At 39.9% G+C, this 20,557-nt stretch overlaps 1 protein-coding gene across 1 annotated transcript in view; it reads left to right on the forward strand.

The window, feature by feature from the left end:
* The window catches only part of PDSS2 (decaprenyl diphosphate synthase subunit 2), a 296,574-nt gene that overhangs the window by 196,508 nt on the left and 79,509 nt on the right, over nucleotides 1-20,557 (forward strand). The window contains 1 exon segment of the mRNA NM_001266911.1: nucleotides 13,987-14,058. Within this exon segment, the coding sequence (NP_001253840.1) occupies nucleotides 13,987-14,058 (72 nt within the window).

The following is a 20,557-nucleotide window of genomic DNA, read 5'->3' on the forward strand; positions in this document are numbered from 1 at the left end:
CAACTTCCGCCTCCCAGGTTCAAGAGATTCTTCTGCCTCAACCTCCCAGGTAGCTGGGATTAAAGGCATGTGCCACGATGCCTGGGTAGTTTTTTAAATTTTTTTTTTGTATTTTTAGTAGAAGTGGGGTTTCACCATGTTGGCCAGGCTGGTCTTGAACTCCTGACCTCAGGTGATCCGCCCGCCTCGGCCTCCCAAAATGCTGGGATTTCTGGCATGAGCCACCACGCCTGGCTTCGTTTTTTCTTTTGTTTCTTTTTAATCCCCCGATAAGCCATTTAACATTGAACTCCTCATTTTACCTCTCAGAATTCCAAATTCAGATCATTCATTCATCCATCTATTATTTCAGACTATCTGATATCTTAATACCCCATTTTTATCAATGAAATTAGAAACTTTATAGTGTAGAAAATTTAATCTTCACTAAAATTACCATCAAATATTTTAGAAATAACAATTTATATTTTTGAGGGTTTACTATATGGTAGGCACCATTTTAAGTGCTTTATCTATATTAACCCATTTAATGTCTCCTGAGGTACAGGGAAAGGATAAGTAATTTCCCTCAAGGTAACACTGCTAGTAAGTGGTAGAGCTGCTGTCTGAATCCAGGCAATCTGACTGCAAAATCCTCATGCTTTACTAAAGTAGAAACCTAACAGACCAACAAAGAACCATGATATATTTTTGCCAACAATTTTGCAGTTACCAATCCTGGAATTTATGGTATCTTAAATAGTTATTAGTTTCTAAATATTGGAATACGTATTTCAATATAAACATTGATAGGGGAGGGGCTTCATGAAACTTTTATTTATTTATTTATTTATTTATTTATTTATTTATTTATTTATTTATTTATTTTGAGACGGAGTCTCATTGTTGCCCAGGCTGGAGTGCAGTGGCACTATCTCAGCTCACTGCAACCTTTGCCTCCCAGGTTCAAGTGATTCTCCTGCCTCAGCCTCCCAAGTAGCTGGGATTATAGGCACCCACTACCACATCCAGCTAATTTTTGTATTTCTAGTAGAGACGGAGTTTTGCCATGTTGGCTATGGCTGGTCTTGAACTCCTGACCTCAGGTGATCCACCTGCCTCAGCCTGCCAAAGTGCTGAGATTACAGGTGTGAGCCACTGTGCCCAGTGAAACATTGTAAATTAGCAACTTATAAGCAAAAGCAACTTTTTTTTTTTTTAAGTTTTCTAAAAAAATAAAGGCAGCATCATGTCCATCTCTTAGATCCTTGCTGGTTCCAATATTCTACGGTTCCAAATGTTGTAGATGTTGTAGGAAAGAGTCTAAACTTGCATCTTATAACCAGATCCTGAAAATAGCATGACATATGAAGAAAAACAAAATGATTATAATCAAGGAAAACTGTTAATAAAGTCAGGAAAGTAACAGAGAACCCAATATCTTATATAAACATCAGAGAGCTAAAGATTTTTGTGCATATTTCAGCAATCTAAAGCAGTACCCCAAATTAGTGAAAATTTTATATGGCTTAATTTGTTCAAGTACTTTAAAAGCTATAAGGTAATGTATAAATGTAAATTTCTGATAATATCGATTGAGCAAAGTGATAATTCACATTTATATTGAAACAGTTGTGATTTACACAAGTAGGTCACATATTAAAACAGTATTGTTAATTCAAAAAAAAAATCTTGTGTGTATTGCATGAAGCATGAGAAATACCAATTTAAAATCCAATTGGGACAGGCACGGTAGCTCACACTCCTAATCGCAACACTTTGGGAGGCCAAGGTGGGCAGATCACTTGAGGCCAGGAGTTTAAGACCAGCCTGGCCAATATAGCAAAACTCCGTATCTACTAAAAATACAAAAATTATCTGGGTGTGGTGACACATACCTGTAATCCCAGCTACTTGGGAGGTCAAGACACAAGAATTGCTTGAACCTGGTGGGTGGAGGCTGTGATGAGCCAAGACTGCGCCACTGCACTCCAGCCTGGGTGATAGAGAGAGATCCTGTCTCAGGGGAAAAAAATAAAAGAAGCCAATTGTATGTATATCTTTATAGATTGGAGTATTTCTAACCCAAGTATATCCATTATTATTATTTATTTTTATTATTATTTTGAAAAGACAGGGTCTCACTCTGTACCCCAGGCTGGAGTGCAATAGGGCTACTGTCACTCACCGTAAACTTGAACTCACAGGCTCAGGTAATCCTCCCAACTTAGCCTCCTGGGTAGCTGGGACTACAGCGCAGAACACCATGCCTGGTTAATTTTTTTAAGTTTTTGTAGAGACAGAATCTCTCTATGGTGTCCAGGCTGGTCTCAAACTCCTGACCTCAAGCTATCCTCCCACCTCAGCCCCCAAAGTGTTGGGATTATAGGCATAAACCACTGTGCCTGGCCCAGGGTATCCATTATTTGATCCAAGGGTACAATGCGGCCAATCCCAGGTTTATGTTATTTTATTGTATTTATTATATTATTTTTATTTTAGTTTAGTTTAGTTTAAAGACAGAGTCTTGCTCTGTCACCCAGGCTGGAGTGTAGTGGCATGATCTTGGCTCACTGCAACCTCCACTTCCAAGGTTCTAGAGATTCTCCTGCCTCAGCCTCCTGAGTAGCTGGGACTACAGTCGCCCACCGCCACACCCAGCTAATTTTTCTATTTTTGATAAGATGAGGTTTTGCCATGTTGGCCAGGCCGGTCTCCAACTCTTGTCCTCAAGTGATTCACCTGCCTGGGCCTCCCAAAGTGCTGATTACAGGTGTGAGCCACCACGTCCGGCCTCTTCTATTATTGTTAATTAATTAATTTATTTATTTATTTTTGGAACAGGATCTCCCTATGTTGCCCAGGCTGGTCTCGAACTCTTGGGCTCAGGAGATTCTCCTGCCTCAGCCTCCCAAGTGCTGGAATTAGAGGCATGAGTCACTGTGCCCGGCCCCCAAATTTCTACCTGATCATTTGAAGGAAGGAAAAAAAAGATTACCTAATTTTTTAGAAAACAGTACTAGTAGTGTCAGTTATTTTTATAATTCCATTGATTTGTGGATTTTAAAGAGCTTCAGAGTTATTTGGAAGAAATACAATTACAGCTTTAGTCAAAATGCATGGATTTTAATGCACATGAATCAGATTTTATTTCTGTGCCTGCCTTTAGAGTACAAACCTTGGGATGCCTCTGAATTACAAACTCCTGCCTTTTAGTGTGGCCCAATTTGAAGAGGAACTGCTTGAGCTGGAAAGTGAACTGTATTACCCAAAAGACATGGCAGCCCTGGAATTGGCAAGATGTATCTGTGACTCCTAGGAAATTACTGAAATTTTTGGTTCTTTGACCAAATGTTATCTAAGCCAATTTGTTTTCAGGAATCTAGTAGGATCCAAGGTAAGCATCAGGCAGTGCTCAGTGGCTCACACCTATAATCCAGCACTTGGGGAGGCTGAAGTGGGTGGATCACCTGAGGTCAGGAGTTCGAGACCAGCCTGGGCAACACAGTGAAAACCTGTCTCTACTGAAAATACAAAAATTAGCCAGGCATGGTCGCATGCACCTGTAGCCCCAGCTACTTGGGAGGCTGAAACAGGAGAATTGCTTGAACCCGGGAGGGCGAGGTTACAGTGAGCCGAGATGGTACCATTGCACTCCAGCCTGGGCGACAGAGTGAGACTTTGTCTCAGAAAACAAAAGCAAAACAAAAACGAAGCTAAGCATCAGCGTCATTAATATAAACCTACAAGATTGAAATGCACCCTAACACTCCATAGTACCCAAGAATGATTCTGTTTTATCCTGCCTCTCTGTTTACCTTCCGTTCATTTACATGTTTTTGGTAAAAAGTGATCAATAAATACCTCTAAAAATATATTTTAGAATAACAGTGTTTAAACTGCATCAAAAATTTGGGAGACCTTGTGTGTAATTACAAGGACTAACAAGGTGTGAGCCATACATGACATATATCAGCATGATGTTGAATAATGTTTCAAACCACAGATCACATCCTTTTCATTGGGGAGTGGTAAAATCAATTTAGTGAATCACTATCAATACTTTTTTTTCTCTTTTTGGGACAGAGTTTCACTCTCGTTGCCCAGGCTGGAGTGCAATGGCACGATCTCAGCGCACCGCAACCTCCGCCTCCTGGGTTCAAATGATTCCCAGGTTCAAGCCATAGGGCCTGGCGTGGTGGCTCACACCTGTAATCCCAGCACTTTGGGAGGCTGAGGCGGGTGGATCACCTGAGGTCGGGATTTTGAGACCAGCCTGGCCAACATGGCAAAACCGCATCTCTACTAAAAATGCAAAATTAGCTGGGCGTGGTAGCAATGCCTGTAATCCCAGCTACTTGGGAGGCTGAGGCAGGAGAATTGTTTGAACCCAGGAGGCCGAGGTTGCAGTGAGCCGAGATCACACCACCGCACTTCAGCCTGGGCAGCAGAATGAGACTCCGTATCAAAAAAAAAGAAAAAAAAAAAGGTAGAATGCAATAGAAAATTACATAATGAAAGTTTTAATTTAGTTTTGGCCGGGTATGGTAGCTCATGGAGCTTTCAGCTGTATTCCCAGCACTTTGGGAATACAAAATCAGGAGTTCTAGACTAGCCTGGCCAACATGGTGAAACCCCGTCTCTACTAAAAATACAAAAATCAAAAATTAGCTGGGCATGGTAGTGGGCACCTGTAATCCCAGCTACTCGGGAGGCTGAGGCAGGAGAATTGCTTGAACCTGGGAGGTAGCAATTGGAGTGAGCCGAGATCACGCCACTGCACTCCAGCCTGGGTGACAGAGCAAGACTCTGTCTCAAAAAAAATTTAGTTTTATAAATGCACATGTATTTATACTATGTCACAATGTATATTGAAAGCTAGCCAACAACAGCCTTTCAGTTGACATCACTGAGAGGGTCTCCAGATGAAGAAGCAGTGAAAGCAAAATGGAGCTCATCAGCCACATTGAAAAAAAATAGGCCCAACACTAAAATGGCAAGCATAATTCTCTCAGAATTCTATCAGAACAACATGTGGCAGTGCCGCTAGGTAAAGAACATACTGAGAATAGTATATCCTGAGTACAAGACTTCATATTCAGCAATTCCCATATTGGGGAAGGTGGAAAATAAAGCAACTAACTGCTGTATGATAATCAGTTTTATGTTGCTTGTTTGTTTCATGGCTAAGTATTCAATTCTCAGCAACTATTTATTACAGTTTTTATAGTAATGCAAAATACTTGACACAACCAACTTTTTTTAAAACCTACTGGAAAACATCTCCTTTTTCTTTATTATGAAAATTTTTATCTTTCAAAAAAATTATTTTTCAGCCCGGCGCAGTGGCTCACGTCTGTAATCCTGCCACTTTGGGAGGCCAAAGCAGGCAGATCACAAGGTCAGGCGTTCGAGACCAGCCTAACATGGTGAAACCCTGTCTCTACTAAAAATACAAAAATTAGCCAGGTGTGGTAGTGGACGCCTGTAATCTCAGCTACTCAGGAGGCTGAGGCAGGAGAATCACTTGAACCTGGGAGGCAGAGGTTGCAGTGAGCCATGATCATCCCATTGCAGTCCAGTCTGGGAGACAGAGTAAGACTCCATCTCAAAAAGAAAAAAAAAGAAAGAAAAAAAAGAAAATTTCTTCATAGAGATGGGGTCTCAGTGTTTTGCCCAGGCTGGTCTCACAACTCCTGGCCTCAAGTGATCCTCCCACCTTGGCCTCACAAAGTGTTGGGATTACAGGCATGAGCTACCACACCTCGCTGAGAATTTTCATCTTAAGCACTTTAAATTGTCTGCTACTTTTTCAGGAACCTAATTGTTGTTTAAACAAATAAATGAGTCAGTCATCAATAAATGACTGTTTGGCATTGCTTAATAAGAAACAGTAGTCCAAAACCATGCACCTTTATTCAAAAGTAAAATCAGTTTTTTTATTACTCTTTTATTGTAGCTAAAAAAATTCTATTTTTTTTTACTGTATCTCACAATTGTGAATTAAAAATGTATATAGCTGCACATTAAATATTTCTAATCATAGGACTTATTGTTGATAAAACACAGAAACCTCTTATCTAGATAAGCAAACTGAGGGGCAAAGAAGTGACATGGTTGGCCCAAGGTCTTGCAACTTACGTATTAACCTTCTGAGTGATCAAAGACAAATAATTGGCCTTTATCTTTTTGAAGTTATTTATCTAGACAGTGTATCCTTTAAAAAGAACAACTATAATTTAAAAACACTGCAAAGAAAGTAAATGTAAAAGTTATTTATTAGACTTGTTTAGACATGGTCCTTGAGTGGTATTTAAACAACAAACATGGCCAGACGCAGTGGCTCACTCGTGTAATCCCAGCACTTTGGGAGGCCGAGGCGGGTGAATCATGAGATCAGGAGTTCGAGACCAGCCTGGCCAATATGGTGAAACCCTGTCTTTACTAAAAAATACAAAAATTAGCCAGGCGTGGTGGCACACGCCTGTAATCCCAGCTACTCGGGAGGCTGAGGCAGGAGAATAGCTGGAACCCGGGAGGCAGAGGTTGCAGTGTGCCAAGATTGAGTCACTGCACTCCAGCCTGGGTGACAGAGCGAGACTCCATCTCAAAAGATAATAAAATAAAATAAACCACAAACATTTTTATATGTATTAATTGAATAAAGGAATTATGATGTAGATCTTTTTGGTAGTGCCTCGTGTGTAACTGTGGCCTAACGAGACTAGTTTCATTAGTAGCGTACCAGGCACATAGTAGGCTATCAGACTATTCATGAAATGCATCCACCAACCAATGTCAAATTATATCTCAAACTTCATATTTAAGCCATTTTCCAGAATTTGTGGCCTATTTCTTTCGAGTTGTATTAGTTGTGATTTTAAAAATAAAACTTTCAGCCGGGCGCGGTGGCTCAAGCCTGTAATCCCAGCACTTTGGGAGGCTGAGACGGGCGGATCACAAGGTCAGGAGATCGAGACCATCCTGGCTAACACGGTGAAACCCCGTCTCTACTAAAAAATACAAAAAAAGCTAGCCGGGCGAGGTGGCGGGCGCCTGTAGTCCCAGCTACTCGGGAGGCTGAGGCAGGAGAATGGCGTGAACCCGGGAGGCGGAGCTTGCAGTGAGATGAGATCCGGCCACTGCACTCCAGCCCGGGTGACAGAGCGAGACTCCGTCTCAAAAAAATAAATAAATAGAATAAATAAAAATAAAACTTTCATTCATTTTTTGTTGAGATGGATATCTCACTATATTCCCCAGGCTGGTCTTGAACTCCTGGGCTCAAGTGATCCTCCCACCTCGGCCTCTCAAAGTGCTGAGATTACAGGAGTGAGCCACTGCATCCAGCCTCAGTTGCAATTTTATACTTCTGTTTAGTTCACTAAATTTTCCTGAAACCTTTTTGACAAATGTTACCAGTAGTTTATAAACCAATGTATCAGCTGTTCTAAATTAAAAATTAAGATTATCAATTTGCTTAGTTTTTGCTGCACCTGTCCTGTTGGTAGTGCCATTTCTTTCTCTTCGCTACCCGCTTAGCCAGAAAGAACTTCCAGCTCACTAGAACAGATTGCCATCCCTCCCACAAATAAGCAAAGCCTTACACATTTGGCAGTACTGAAAAGGCTCCCTTCAAAACGCTGAGTTAGAAGCTTCCTCCAGAACTTCTATGAGTTGGTGTGCTTATTCCAACAGCCCCTTCATCATTGTCTACATTAAACCCCGTCCTAGTTTGATAGGAAGAAGTGGAGAGAGCCATCCTTTCAGAGACTTTAGCAATGGCTTTATCAAAGTGCTCATTTATTTTAATCAGCATGCAGAGTAGAGCTCATCTGGGTAGTTCGTGCCCAGGTGGTGGGTGAGTAGATTCACCCCTCATTTGGCCACTGCTGCTGTGCCCTGTGTTCTTCAGAAGTCGTTTCTCCACTGAGGCTGCCAGCCTGGAAGCTCTGGCTGAGCACCGGGGACCAAATCCACCTGGAATGAGACGGTTTGCTTAAATCCATTTGTAAATGATAAAGTACTTTACAAATGTTAGACATTATTATTGGTCTCTATGGGAGGGCGCCACTCTTTAGTCCCTCTGTACCTTACCTTGGCAATGTAAATCTTTCCATCTTTATATGCGTCTCACAAATAGTTTGTGCTTCATTTTTATGAAGTAAAGAGTGACACCACCTGCTCTGGTTACCTTTATCAGCCTATTCAGCACCCTCTTAGTATTTTTCTGTAAGATATTTTCACTGATAAGAGTTTTTGTGGCTTAAAAAGGAATTTTGACAATATCCCTTCAAATTCCAAAGCTCTTTCAAAAGAGACTAAATCCATCTTTTGTTCCTCCCAAGATGTATATGAAAATTCATTCTTTCCCAAGACTGTTTTACCTTTGCTACTACTTCATGCATTGCTGTTTGTTCCTCGGGGTGGAGGAAAGAGCACAGTAAAGTTGTGCATAGTTAATGCCATCAGCACTGCAGATGCACGTGCACACACATGAACACACATGACTGTTTTGTTTGCTAGCAGCTAAAAGTAGTAAAGGCTGAGGGGCACCGTGTTACTCACCTCCAAATAGAGTGATAGATGACATGTTGTTTTGTCATTCCACACTGTAGTAAATCCATCATTAAAATCACCTTCTGAGGACAAATTTTTGAAAGATTACAAATCTGTAATGGCCTTCACAGTTTTTATATACCAAGCAAATTAAGTTATAAAGCAACCTTTTTCAAGTGAATTAAAATGCAACTGTACTACCTTATTACATCAATTCATATTATGCTGACTTGAGCTTTAATTGAGCCATGTTAGTTTATAGTTTACATTTTTTTCTAAAGATTCACTTGTGGCCGGGTGCGGTGGCTCATGCCTATAATCCTAGCACTTTGGGAGGCCAAGGCGGGTGGATCAAAAGGTCAGGAGTTTGAGACCAGCCTGGCCAACATGGTGAAACCCTGTGTCTACTAAAAATACAAAAATTAGCCGGGCATGGTGGCAGGCACCTGTAGTCCCAGCTACCCAGGAGGCTGAGGCAGAAGAATCCCTTGAGCCTGGGAGACCTAGAAGTTGCAGTAAGCCGAGATTGTGCCACTGCACTTCAGCCTGGGTGACAGAGTGAGACTCCATCTCCAAAAAAAAAAAGAATTTACTTGTATTTTAATTTAGGATAGGCGCTCCTTTGCTCAAATTAGAGTGGTCTGCTGTACTAGTCAAACATCTACGACTCTATTGAGTCTATTCCGCCTGTCAAATGCTGACAGTACTTCTGAATCCCATTTATTGATAAAGGCATGACTTGTCTGCACAGAATGCTTACTACCACTTACTGATCCTATTTTTTCTAATCCAAAAACTATTGAGTGTTATATTCCATAAATCAATTTGTGGACATAGCTTAGCTTGAGGTCTCCCTCAAGCTGCTTCCCCACCCACACACACCTTCCCAAGGAAATAGATTTATTGTTTTATTTAATTATAAAAGCAATACAATAAAAAGAGGGAAATAGTGTAATGCAATACAATAAAAAGAGGGAAATAGTGTATATGTAAGCTGTTATAAACTTAGCAATTATAAATTTAATCAGAAAGGCTGAAGAAAACAATCTTAAAAATCATCCAAAATCTATCATTTATACATTATCATTATTATGTTGTTGTCTCTCCTTTCAGACTTTTTTCTCTTGTGTATATAAACCCATAGATTGACTTCATTTTTGTTTTTAAAATGCCTTTTATACTACTTCTATTTTGTAAATAGCTTTTTTTTCCTTAAGAATATGTTACAGACATCTTTGGATAGCAATGCGAGGATTTTTTTCTGTTGGTCAGGATTTTTGTCTTACCATCCCCTACTCCTCCCAATTTCTATTTTTTACGATGAAAATTTATTATAGCTCAGGGCATAGTCATCACAATACCCTTTGTGAGGGTATTCATCATCTTGGTTTTTCAGTGTAAAAAATCATTGAATTGTAGTTACCCTTGCCAAAAGATAAAGAATGAAGCAATTACATATTCCCCTGAGATTGCTGAAATTTGTCCTGTAAATTTACCATTTAAGAAATTCATTACAAAGGTTAATTATGTCAGATCTATAATTTTGTTAAGGTTCAGATACACCTGGATACTGTCTGTTCCTTAACTTGGGTGAGACAGTGGTTATTGAAATGGGAGGGATCAACAATTTGCTTGAGAATAGCAACTAGACATGCACTGTCCATTTACTGTCCTATGCTGCAGCATTCTGCCCAGTAGCCAAAACAAGGGAGGTGGCAGGAGAAGCCATTTCATGACACTGACATTAGGAATGGTTGCCACTTTGGGTTCACTGGAAATTGAAGGATAGTGTATGGCTTTGCTGTAGAGTCACATTTCAACATATGACCCACACTGAAGAGAAGAGCATTTTTTTTTTTATTTGCATGTGTAGGTAAGCAATGCTGCTATTCTCTGAATCACCAGAAATGCAGAAAGTTATCTCCTGTTAAATTGTTCTCCAAATGGCTAAACTATTTAACATCGATGCTGACTGTTGTATAATCTAAAACAATATTTCAGGATGCAGCAAGTCAGTGTTTCAGAGGTCCCTGATTTTGGTTAAAATGGTCTTTGCATGTGTTCTGAGTTTTGTTCTTGAACTAAAACTCACTTTCTTCCAAAATATTTAGGCACACAATTTTAAAAACACCATAATCTTAATCTCCATACTATGCTGTTCATCTACTCAAGACTTGTACTGAATATAGCATGATAATAGGGCGGTATGGAAGAAGAGTAAGTTAACACTCACTGAAACTTATGTTCCAAATTCTCTTCTAAATGCTCTACATATTTACTTTTCAGAGATACTCACGATATGGCCAACTTAGTACCATTATTTGTTTGATGCAACTTGGCAGTTAAGCCTGATGTCATTCAGAATCCAGTATGTGTAAATCGTTTCCAAGCATTAGAGCCCTTCAAGAATCAGAGCTCAGCAGTGTTGCCTTTAATTGACTCAAGTAGGACTTTGCCAGCTGATGGGGTGCTCTACCAGTCACAATGGTTTTGAAAAATGGGAAGTGTTTTATTATAATTCTAGGTATTGAAACCAAGGGGGATTTGGTACAAAAAGTTTCACAACGAAATTAGCCAGTAGAATTCAGATAGAGGGAAAGGTTCACGTGAAGACAAGAGTTAAAAATGAATTACATGAACAAAGATGTTCCATCAAAATTTACAGAAAAGCAGTTTTCAAGTTTACCTGCCTAATTACAAATAATCAGACTTGCATTTGTAAAAGCTTAGAATTGTAGGGCTGGAAGAGACCTTAAGGAATCATCTTTTCCAACTCCCCTTATTGCAGTTTATTGCATTGAGTTGAAGAAAACTGATTTGCCCAAATCTTACAATCAAATTATTAGTAGACTTTGGAATAGAATCTAGATTCCCTGGCTGCTAGTATTCTTTTTTTTTTTTTTTTTTTTTTTAACAGTTCCCTAATCTGTTTGGCTTCCAAACATAGCTCACATTGAGGCTCTTTTAACCTTTTTTTCCCCTTCCCCTAGTAGAAAGTGTTTGCTTGCCCCATGGGCCTGAGAAACAAAAGTCCTGGAATCTTTCTCAAGGTTGCATTTATCTAGAGCACCAAGACTTCAGCTCTCAGCCCCAAGAGGTCTGGCTTTTAGGCCTCTGGATTCTCCTTTGGCTGCCATTATTCCTGCCAGCACTTTGAGTTGCCTGAACATGTCATTCCTCAAGAATGTGAGGGGGAAAAATGTTATTAACCGAGTGTTTTCCTAAATGTAAGTATAGCAGTACCTAAACAGGTGAATGTCTGGGGTAATAAGTTAAAAAAAAGTTAAGATTATTAAATGAGCTTACTAAATTGTGAGTGGCTGGTAACCTTGTGGTCTTTCTAGAAATATTTGCAGTTTTTTAAGGAAGGGTGATACTTAAACACATCTTTCTTTGGTATAATTTTAAAAATAAACATTTCAGGCAATGGAAAGAGATTGATATATGCACTGGGTAAGTCACCCTTATCTGGAACAGTTTCAACCTCTTAGGCTACTCTTGCTTTTTATAATCTTTTCCTTCCTCAACTTGTTAACTCAAAGAAATCTAAAGTTTTTTCCTTAATGGGTTGTCATTGGCTATGGAGGTGTGTTCTGTTCAAGTAAGTATAGCCATTTGTAAGTACAGGTCATTTATAAATTATGAACTTGTAGGCACAGGTTTACTCAATGAGAAAGAGTCAGAGAACAAAATGTTCTTGTTGCTTCTGCCTGGTCTGGAGTTTCAGGGAAGTAAAGGAACACTGTGGTTAAAGTTCATACCATCATTTTGACATTTAGTGTCAGACTTTCTCTTTGTAAATCCCTCTTCACATTACGAGTGCTGGTCTCAGAGCTCGAACTGTTTCAAAACCATAACATTTCTTAGTGAGTGATTGATCTGTATTATGTGTCCGGCCATCAGGGGGATCTTGGGATGTTGCTTGTGTAAACTGTAATCCAATCTGATGCTGTGCGTTTAGTTACAGTCTTTCATAGACCTATTGGCGATACTCAGTCCTCCTGGATTTGGGAATGGGGCTTATCTGATACCTTCAGGGGAAAAAAAAAATCCATTCATTTTTCTCTCTTCCCCACTTAAATAACTCAACTCATGTGGTAACACTGTGGGATCATTGTCCTTCCAGTTCCTCTGCAGCTCATATTACTACAATATTTCTTAAGTATTTGGTTACCTACACGACAATGTGATTTAAAAAAAAAAAAAAAAGACTTTGTATATGCCTTACAAATTAACCCATCTGCAAAGAGCTAGGAAAAATATATGCCTTCAATCAGCAAAAATTTCCTATCAGCAGTTCTGTGTATGTTACGTAGTATAAATGTAAATATATAAATTTGGAGATAAATGCCCATGTGTTAAAATGTTAAAGCAAGTCTTTCTACAAATTAATATCATTTGCCTCTAAGAAAATGTTTATTAAACCCAGGGTACCTGAGATTGAAGTATCTTGTTGTTTGGGTCTGTATTCTTTGGCTTAATAATGTCTTCAATTACAAGAATGATAAAAGCTGAAACAAAATCCTTTAATTCAATCAGAGTGGAGCTGAATTTTCGGAAGCAAAGAGTGGAAATCTGATACAGGACTGCATAACATAGGAAGTTAAATATACAAGATATTAAGACTTGTAAGAAGCGGATGGGGTTGCCTTGAGGAATTCTTATTTGAAATGGCTGCATTGAACATTTTCATAAATACTACTATTTTATCCTCTCAAATTAAGATGCTTTATGCAAACTACTCTAAATTGTACAGTAGTTCCAAAGAGACCATTTACTGTTTTCTGCTTGTTTTACATCCTGGAACAAGTTCAAAGCGTTTGATTTCACTTGATTAAAAAAAAAAAAAAAAAGTCTGAGCCTTGAAAAATAATACAGGTTTGATGAATATGATTTCAGTATTGCAGTTCTATAAAAATTTTCAGTGTTTACGGTACATTTGACCCAGGGGCCCCACAGTAAATATATCCACAGTGCATTTTAAGTGCAACAGAATGAACATATTTGAAAGGTTAGCCATTCTTTTGCTTTTGCTTTTTTTTCCTGTAGTATGAAAATTAGCATTGTAATTGCTCCCAGAATGGGAGTACTGAAAAAATATCCACCTGACAGAAATAAACATGCAGAAAATAAATTGAGTTAAGATTTCATTAGTTATCTGAAATGTAAATTTATGTTCAAAATGGCTATTACTCGATTTTCATGTATATTAGTTAAATGCTATGCTTATAAGATTTTTTTTTTGGCTTGAATTATGACTGAAAAAAATTGGATCACAGCTTTAATATCCAGGTGGGCAATGCCATTTGCTGAGATCTTAGTGCACAGCACAAGATTTTTTCTGTCAAGCACAGATTCTGCCTTGCCACTGAGCCTTTTGAAGCATTCTGAGGTAACAATGGAGATATATTTAAAATTTTTTTTTTAATTTTTCTTCTTGCTTTTTAGGTTGTGGAACTTTTAGCAAGTGCTCTCATGGACTTGGTACAAGGAGTATATCACGAAAATTCTACTTCAAAGGTAAAGGATTTCAGAGTCATAAAATGTTATGTTATAAGCCCTTGTGGTAAAACTAGAATAATGAAAATGTCATTCTTGTTTTGTGTTTAAATTGTACATGGCTTTTTTTTTTTTTTTTTTTTTTTTTTAAGATTAGTGTTTTGGCTACAAATTCATGGCCATACGCTTAGTACATAGCAGACTTAGCCAATTAAAACAACCTCTTATCCTCTGGCTGGATTCACAGTCTGTTCAATCTGCAGCAGCCCAGTAGACACTGGGATGCTTCTGGCTAGCAGGTAGCAGTGTCACAGGCAGGCAGGCTGGAGGAGCAGCTTGTGCTGAGGCAACTGAACCCATCCTTTCCCCAGAGGAAGGGTCCTTCCATGTCACAGAGGAGTGGACCTTGATCCTAAGAAGATGACTGTTGGGGAGATGGGATGGGGATGTCTTTTATATGTAAGACCCAGAATTTACTGCATTATTAGATTCTTTATGATAAGAAGTGGGATGATTGCACAGTTGGATTATTTTGATTAATTTTATAGGTCTAGAATTAAGATTTTTTTGACTCATTTAGCAGGACATCTCAAGAAAGGTTAGGTTTTATTTCCTTAAAATGCAGTTATTTCATTTCGGTAGGATATTAGATGTGAAGTAATTGCTTCATTGACCACCACCATCATTTAACATGGTACATACTATTATAAGGGGCTCCTATCTTAGTGTTTCATTATTCTAACTTCTTTAGCTTCTGTATTAGCAAGATTTCACTCACTTCAAATTAGAAAAGGTATGCATGTATGCACATCTTAAGCTTTTTGACATTTTCACTTGAAAAAAGAAAGATAAATTTTACTAGAAGTGAAACATAGGGCATGAGCAACTGGGATAAGAAATTTAAAATTTAAAAGTATAACACAGGGACTCTGGGTAGTTCAGAGACCGGTTAGTAGAATGTGCAGAATTGCACTTTGGACATCTGCTAACATTTGGTTCAAGTAACTACAGTTCCTAGTAGGCACATCTAGCCACACCTAAGCAGCATATTGGTATGCAGAGACCTCACAGGATGGATGACCACAGTGGACCTTTCAAAGATGTGCAAGTTCACTACTGTGGATGAAGGTTAATATCTGATTGTAAAATGGGTGACTACTGGTCTAGTTCCACTTGTAGAAAGTTACCTTGTATAGATAGTATGATGAAGATGACAATAGCTAAGCAAATAACCCTGTAGTAAGTGATTTGCCTGTGTTTCTTCATTTAATCTTCACAGAAATCCTTAGAGATAGGTACTACTGCTATCCCCATTTTACAGATGTGAACACTGAGGTTGAGAAAAGGTTAAGTAAGTTTCCCAAGGTCACACAACTTGTTAGCTCTCAGGGATTTGAAGTCAAGAGCCCAGACTCATTTTTATTTATTTATTTATTTATTTATTTATTTATTTATTTTTAATTTTTATTTTTATTTTTTTTTTGAGACAGAGTTTCGCTCTTGTTGCCCAAGCTGGAGTGCAATGGCACGATCTCAGCTCACCACAACCTCTACCTCCTGGGTTCAAGCAATTCTCCTGCCTCAGCCTCCTGAGTAGCTGGGATTACAGGCATGTGCCACCACGCCTGGCTAATTTTGTATTTTTAGTAGAGACAGGGTTTCTCCATGTTGGTCAGGCTGGTCTCGACCTGACCTCAGGTGATAGGCCCACCTCGGCCTCCCAAAGTGCTGGGATTATAGGTGTGAGCCACCGTGCCCGGACCAGGATTGGGGGCATGGCAGACCAGAGTGGTCTTGGAAAATGCAGCATTTAGGCACAAAAGCGGGAGTGCCTGTCCTCACCTAGGTCTGTAGGAGTGGAGCCCCAGCCAGGGACCTGCCTTTCTCTACCCAGCTACCCAGCACTTCCCCGTATCATCTGTACTTTAGTGAAACCTGATTTGATAGCATCTATCTGCCATACCTGAGATCCCACTATATGATAATTATAGTGACCAGTTCTGGATGTTGAGACACTGTTTTCCCTTGGGATATTTCCAGGGTGTTCAACTTAGTTCCATATAAGATATTTATATTTTACAATTAAATATGTTAATTTTTACACGAAAGTGTTATTGTTGGTTTTAAGGTTCTTAATTTATCTACTCTTACCATTTGTCCACTATAATTAGCTCAGTTCATTAATAATTATGTGACCATGTTTTAAGTACTTTTTATGTCAGGGAGACCTAACAGCAACAACAATTAATACTTAGATAGCCCTTTACAGTTTGCTTATACTTTCTTTGTACACAATCACCTATGAAAAGGGTGACATTTGTTGGTATTCCCATTTACAGAGGAAAAGCCTGAAATTCAGACATTACAAATGGCAGGAAAGCATAGTGTCTGAAAATTGTTAATATATTAACATGTTTCACAGTTCATAATGAACCCAGGTTTTTCTTGACTCTTAAGTCCCATGCTTTTTCTCATATTTTTATTGTGTTTCTTCCCGAAAAAGAGAAAAGAAGAAGCAACAAAGTCTTTTTTTAGACAGAGTCTTGCTCTGTCGCCCAGGCTGGAGTGCAGTGGCGCAATCTCGGCTCACTGCAATCTCTGCCTCCTGGGTTCACACCATTCTCCTGCCTCAGCCTCTCGAGTAGCTGGGACTACAGGCGCCCGCCACCATGCCCACGCCCGGCTAATTTTTTGTATTTTTAGTAGAGACGGGATTTCACTGTCACTGTGTTAGCCAGGATGGTCTCAATCTCCTGACCTTGTGATCCACCTGCCTCGGCCTCCCAAAGTACTGAGATTACAGGCATGAGCCACCGCGCCCAACTGCAAGAAAGTCTTTAAAGGGCTGTTGATTGTACTTGAACCACCACTTGGCAAACAACAATTGCTGACTTTATTTAAATACAGAGATTCAGAGGAATGCTACCTTTATTAGCTACATTTTATTAAAGAGACTCTATAGCAATGCTTCATTCATCTGTCCTCTTTCCCTGCCACCTCCTCATAGCCCTTTTTTAAGCAGTTACATTTCTGAAAATAGCCAAACCATTTAAAGAGCCATTCTTTTTTCATAATGGAAACAGGATGGCGTGGTGGCTTAAGCCTATAATCCCAGCACTTTAGGAGGCCAAGGTAGGAGGATCCCTTGGGGCCAGGAGTTCAAGACCAGCCTGGGCAACATGGGAAGACCCCGTTTTTACAAAAAATAAAATAATTAGCTGGGCGTGGTGGCCCATGCCTGCTCAGGATGCTGAGGTGAGGCAGTAGGATTACTGGAACCCAGGAGTTTGAGGTTACAATAAGCTGTGATTGCACCACTGCACTCCAACCTGGGTGACACAGCAAGACCCTGTCTCTTAAAAAATAATAATTTTTTTTTAAAAGAATGGAAACAAAAATGCATGGTTGAACTGTACTAGTGGGAGTGCTTCTTGATGCCTCCATTTGTGCCTCAGGTCCAATTTAGGTTAACCACATTTCCCTTCCTAACCAGAAAAATTCTGGCTTTTTTTCCTGAGTGTGCTTACCATTGCAATAGCTCTCTTCAGAATTTGGTTTTTCTAACAGCCCAAGAAGTACTTCAGATGCCAGAGAGAGCACTGCCTCCACATGGAGTGCTTTCAAGGTTTTCATGTTCTGGCAGGACTGGGAAGCAGCCACAAGTGGAGGTCATGTGGGAAGAGAGGCTGCCCCTGTGGATCTCTGTTGCACAACCTCCGTAGCCTTGGGCCAATTTAGTACACAAAAGAATTGCTTTGTGATTTAAAAGAAGCTGCAAACCATTTCATCTCTCTAGGGGTAAGAGGATACAATAGCAGTCTGTTTTCTATATGGCAGCTTAATGCAGTGGTGAAGATCCTGGGTAGTAGGAAAATAGCTTTCTGTTAAGTAGCATATATGTGACTAAGGTAGATGCATAACAACAAATGGAAGGGAATTGGAACTGGATACATTAGAGTCACCTTCTCCAAAAGAAGTTTATAGAGCAGCTGGGCGTGGTCGTTCATGCCTGTAATCCCAGCACTTTGGGAGGCTGAGGCGGTTGGGTCGCAATGTCAAGAGATCGGGACCGTCCTGGCTAACACGGTGAAACCGTGTCTCTACTAAAAATACAAAAAATTAGCTGGGCGTGGTGGTGGGCGCCTGTAGTCCCAGCTACTCGGAGGCTGAGGCAGAAGAATGGCGTGAACCCGGGAGGCGGAGCTTGCAGTGAGCCTTGCAGTGAGCCAAGATCCCACCACTGCACTCCAGCCTGGGGACAGAGTGAGACTCTGTCTCAAAAAGAAAAAAAAAGAAGAAGAAGAAGAAGAGGTTTGTAGAACAATTACTTAATTCTCCTTAAAGCTGTGAAAACTTTATGACTTACATTACTAATACTTATTTTTTTTTTTTACAGTGTCTCGCTCTGTTGCCCAGGCCAGAGTGCAGTGGTGCGATCTAAGCTTACTGTAACCTCTGCCTACCCGGTTCAAACGATTCCTGTGCCTCAGCCTCGCAAGCAGTTGGGACTGCAGGCGCACACCACCATGCCTCGCTAATTTTTGTATTTTCAGTAGAGATGAGGTTTTGCCATGTTGGCCAGGCTGGTCTTGAACTCCTGGCCTCAAGCAACACGTCCTCCTCAGCCTCCCAAAGTGCTGTTACTTACTCATACTTAATAATGTACTAAGTTGAATTACAGTTATATAAATATATAAAATAGCTTAGGAAATTCATCCTTTGTTCTAGCCATTGAAATATATTTTCATTTTTGCACTGGCTAGTTTGTGAACCATTTCTTCATTATAATAAAAATTAGCCATTCTGATTTCTGTAGTGTTTATAAGAAAATATATCTCCCCTGTCTGCATTTTAAATGTTAGCTAATTGAAGAAAGAAGCATTTGAAATAGAAAAATTGTTTGTTTTTTTTTTAATTTTTATTTTTTAAGAGGTAGGATCTCGGCCAGGTGCGGTGGCTCACGCCTGTAATCTCAGCACTTTGGGAGGTGGAGGCAGGCTGATCACCTGAGGTCAGGAGTTCGAGACCAGCCAGGTCAACATGGCGAAACCCCGTCTCTACTAAAAATACCAAAAAAAGCTGGGTTTGGTGGTGCGTGTCTGTAATCCCAGCTACTTGGGAGGCAAAGGCAGGAGGATCGCTTGAACCTGGGAGGTGGAGGTTACAGTGAGCTGAGATTGAGCCACTGCACTCCAGCCTGGAAAGAGCGAGACTCCCGTCTCAAAAAAAAAAAAAAAAAAAAGAGGTAGGGTCTCACTCTATCACATAGACGGGAAGGCAGTGGTGTGATCCTAGCTCACTGAAACCTTGAACTCCTGGGCTCAAGCAATCCTTGCCTTCGGAGTAGCTGGGACCAGAGTAGCCTACCACCACACCTGGCTAATTTTTTAAAACTTTTGTAGAGACAGGGTCTCACCATACTGCCCAAGCTGGTCTTGAACTCCTGGCTTCAAGCTACACTCCCTCCTCAACCTCCCAAAGTGCTGGGATTACAGATGTGAGCCACCATGCTCAGCTGGAAAATTGCATTTTACATGGTCAAGAGTTCACCAATTAAGCTGTTTTATATATTATACTCATGTTACTTACTGTACTCACTAAATATTTTACATTTTACAAAATTGACTTTGGATTCACAAACCTATATATCTAAAATCTAATTGTCTTATCATTTTAACTTACCTTCCAATTAGAAAAGTAGGCCAGGCACGGTGACTCACGCCTGTAATTCCAGCACTGTGGGAGGCTGAGGCGGGCAGATCACTTGAGGTCAGGAGTTCGAGACTAGCCTGGCCAACATGGTGAAACCCTGTCTCTACTAAAAATACAAAAATTAGCTGAGCGTAATGGCACACTCCTGTAATCCCAGCTACTTGGGAGGCTGAGGCAGGTGAATCGCTTGAACCTGGGAGGCGGAGGTTGCAGTGAGCTGAAATCGCACCACTGCACTCCAGCCTGGGCAACAGAGTGAGACTCTGTCTCAAAACAAAACAAAAAAAAGGTAGAGTACATGTTTATTAAATAATAATTGAAAACAGAAAAAGGTCAAGAGAAAAATAAAAATTATTTTATAAAACCATCCCCCAGAAATGAATCATGATTATGTTTTAGTATATTTCTTTCTAGATTTTATTCTTTCTAGATTTTAGTTGTTTTGAGTTGTTACTGCATATAACACTTTGCATATTGATTTACTTCCCAGCATAATCATTTTTGTCATTAAAAGTCTTCAAAAATATAATTTTAATGATTGTTTAATATTTCTTCACATTGTTATACTGTAATTTACTGAACCATTTCACATTTTGGGGGCATTTACTTTGTTTCCAATTTTTCGTTTGTTTTTTGGTTTTTGGTTTTTTTTGAGATGGAGTCTCTCTCTGTCACCCAGGCTGGAGTGCAGTGGTATGATCTCGGCTCACTGCAACCTCTGCCACCTGGGTTCAAGAGATTCTCCTGCCTCAGGCTCCCGAGTAGCTGGGATTACAGTGTGTACCACCATGCCCGGCTACTTTTTGTA

The sequence above is a fragment of the Macaca mulatta genome, chromosome 4, assembly GCF_049350105.2.
Source record: "Macaca mulatta isolate MMU2019108-1 chromosome 4, T2T-MMU8v2.0, whole genome shotgun sequence".
NCBI classification, from domain to species: Eukaryota; Metazoa; Chordata; class Mammalia; order Primates; family Cercopithecidae; genus Macaca; species Macaca mulatta.